Source organism: Terrapene carolina, unplaced genomic scaffold, assembly GCF_002925995.2.
Source record: "Terrapene carolina triunguis isolate 2854851 unplaced genomic scaffold, T_m_triunguis-2.0 Scaffold580, whole genome shotgun sequence".
In the NCBI taxonomy this organism is placed as follows: domain Eukaryota; kingdom Metazoa; phylum Chordata; order Testudines; family Emydidae; genus Terrapene; species Terrapene triunguis.
Genome location: NW_020664931.1, coordinates 682323 through 684072, shown reverse-complemented (window position 1 = coordinate 684072; position 1750 = coordinate 682323). Strand labels below are relative to the sequence as shown.

Below are 1750 nucleotides of genomic sequence, written 5' to 3'. Positions count from 1 at the left end.
CTTCTTCGGATGCATATAGAGTGAAACATATTGAGGAGATATATATATACACATATGGTAAGACAACTCCCACCTGTTCATGCGCTCTGTATGTGTGTATATATATCTCCTCAATATGTTTCACTCTATATGCATCCGAAGAAGTGGGCTGTAGCCCACGAAAGCTTATGCTCTAATAAATTTGTTAGTCTCTAAGGTGCCACAAGTACTCCTGTTCTTTTTGCGGATACCAAGACTGAGAATTAAACTGACTATTTTTAAGACTTAAAATACAACACGCTCCGGTGGAGGCCAAGGACGCTGCCAATCAGCCGAGCTAGGGCCGCTGCGGAGCCTCCAGCAAGAAGAGGGGAGACGTGACTGGCTCTTCCCACGTCCTGTGCTTAAATGCCACAGCAGCAGGAAGGTCGCTGGACTGTAACCCGAGGCAGCGGGGAGCCAGCGCCGCCCGCCCGAGCACCAGAAAACAGGAGCAGGTCCCGCTGTCTGCTGCAGGCAGGAGCGCAGGTGGTTGGGCGCTACCTGCATAATGGGTAGGGGGCGGGGTCCAGCCGATACCGGTCCCAGCCGGCCTGGGGGTGGGATAGGGGAGGGGGGACGGTCCCGGTCTCAGCCGGGCTCGGGCGGAGGTGAGGTGCGGGGTACCGGTACCTGCTGGAGCGCGCTGCAGTTCGCACAGGCCGTGGCGGCCTCGGCCGCGATCCCCGCCGCCGGCGCCTCTCCGGGCATCATGGTCCCCGCGGCGCAGAGTCCCCGGCAACGGCCCTGCAGTCCCGCAGCCGCCGTGCCCAGCCGCCGTCGCGCGCCTCCATCCGCCCGCAGCCCCAGCAGCGCAGCGCTCGGCCGGCGTAGACGCGGTAGAAACGCAGCGCGACGCAATGCCAGGAAAGACCCCCCCGCCTGGTGCCCGCCCAGCCGCCTGCCCGGGAGCGGAAGATACCAGCCGGCTTGAGGCGCTGTTCGTCGGAGCGGGGACTCGCTCCGTAGAGCCGCTCGGACCCAGATTAACAGAGGGTTCTACGGGCAGCCGCCCGGAGTAGAGGCGTGTTTACAAACAGGCTATTCCCTAGAGCCCCGCTCGGGTCCTGCTGTGTTAGGGGCGGGTCGCTGCCGGGGCCGACTGGCGGCGCTTCGCCGACAGCCACTGTGTAGAGGGAACGACTCTTCCCGCCTCCCACGTGACGGGGGAGGTGGGTGGGTGGCTGCAGTTCCCATCATGCAATGCGGTCAGTCTTCTCGAGCGTTGCGTGTTGGGAGCTGTAGTCTCCTGGGGCGTCCGCACGGGGCTGGAAGAGCGGGGGCGCTGCCTGCTGGGCTCCCGCTGTCCCGTGGGCTTCCGCGGGAGCGGGAGCTGCACCGAAAGGCTCTGGGCCGCGATGGTGCTTCCCGCCTCCTCCCCCCGCAAGTGAGCTCACACAGGTGTGTTGGTCACTGCGGCAGCAGCGTGGAAACGACGCGGGTCGCCGCCTTGGCGAGCAGGGCCGGCTGCTTTGGTGCCAGACTAGCGCGGGAACGAGAGCGATTACTGTGTAGCCAGAGGGACTACGTGGATTTTACCCGTGGAGTTTTAGAAAAAGGGAGCATGTCAACAAAAACAAAAGTTTTGGCATAGTGCTTCATTGATTTATGAAATAAATAAAACCTCTATATTTTCAGTTGTAATCAAATATAAATAATCCAGGATACAGCATTAATAAGGCACATTCACTACCTCTCCCTCTCCTTATTTCTTTTATGATTTCATTTTCTC

General features: G+C 60.0%; 1 protein-coding gene across 7 annotated transcripts in view; it reads right to left on the bottom strand.

The window, feature by feature from the left end:
- Positions 1 to 840, bottom strand: part of ICE1 (interactor of little elongation complex ELL subunit 1) — a 72578-nt gene extending 71738 nt beyond the window's left edge. For all 7 annotated transcript variants that reach the window (XM_029913312.1, XM_029913314.1, XM_029913313.1 and 4 more), the window contains exon 1: positions 652 to 840. In XM_029913312.1, the coding sequence (XP_029769172.1) occupies positions 652 to 732 (81 nt within the window). In that variant the 5' untranslated portion in view covers positions 733 to 840. The remainder of the gene's footprint in view (positions 1 to 651) is intronic.
- Positions 841 to 1750: the final 910 nt, after the last annotated feature.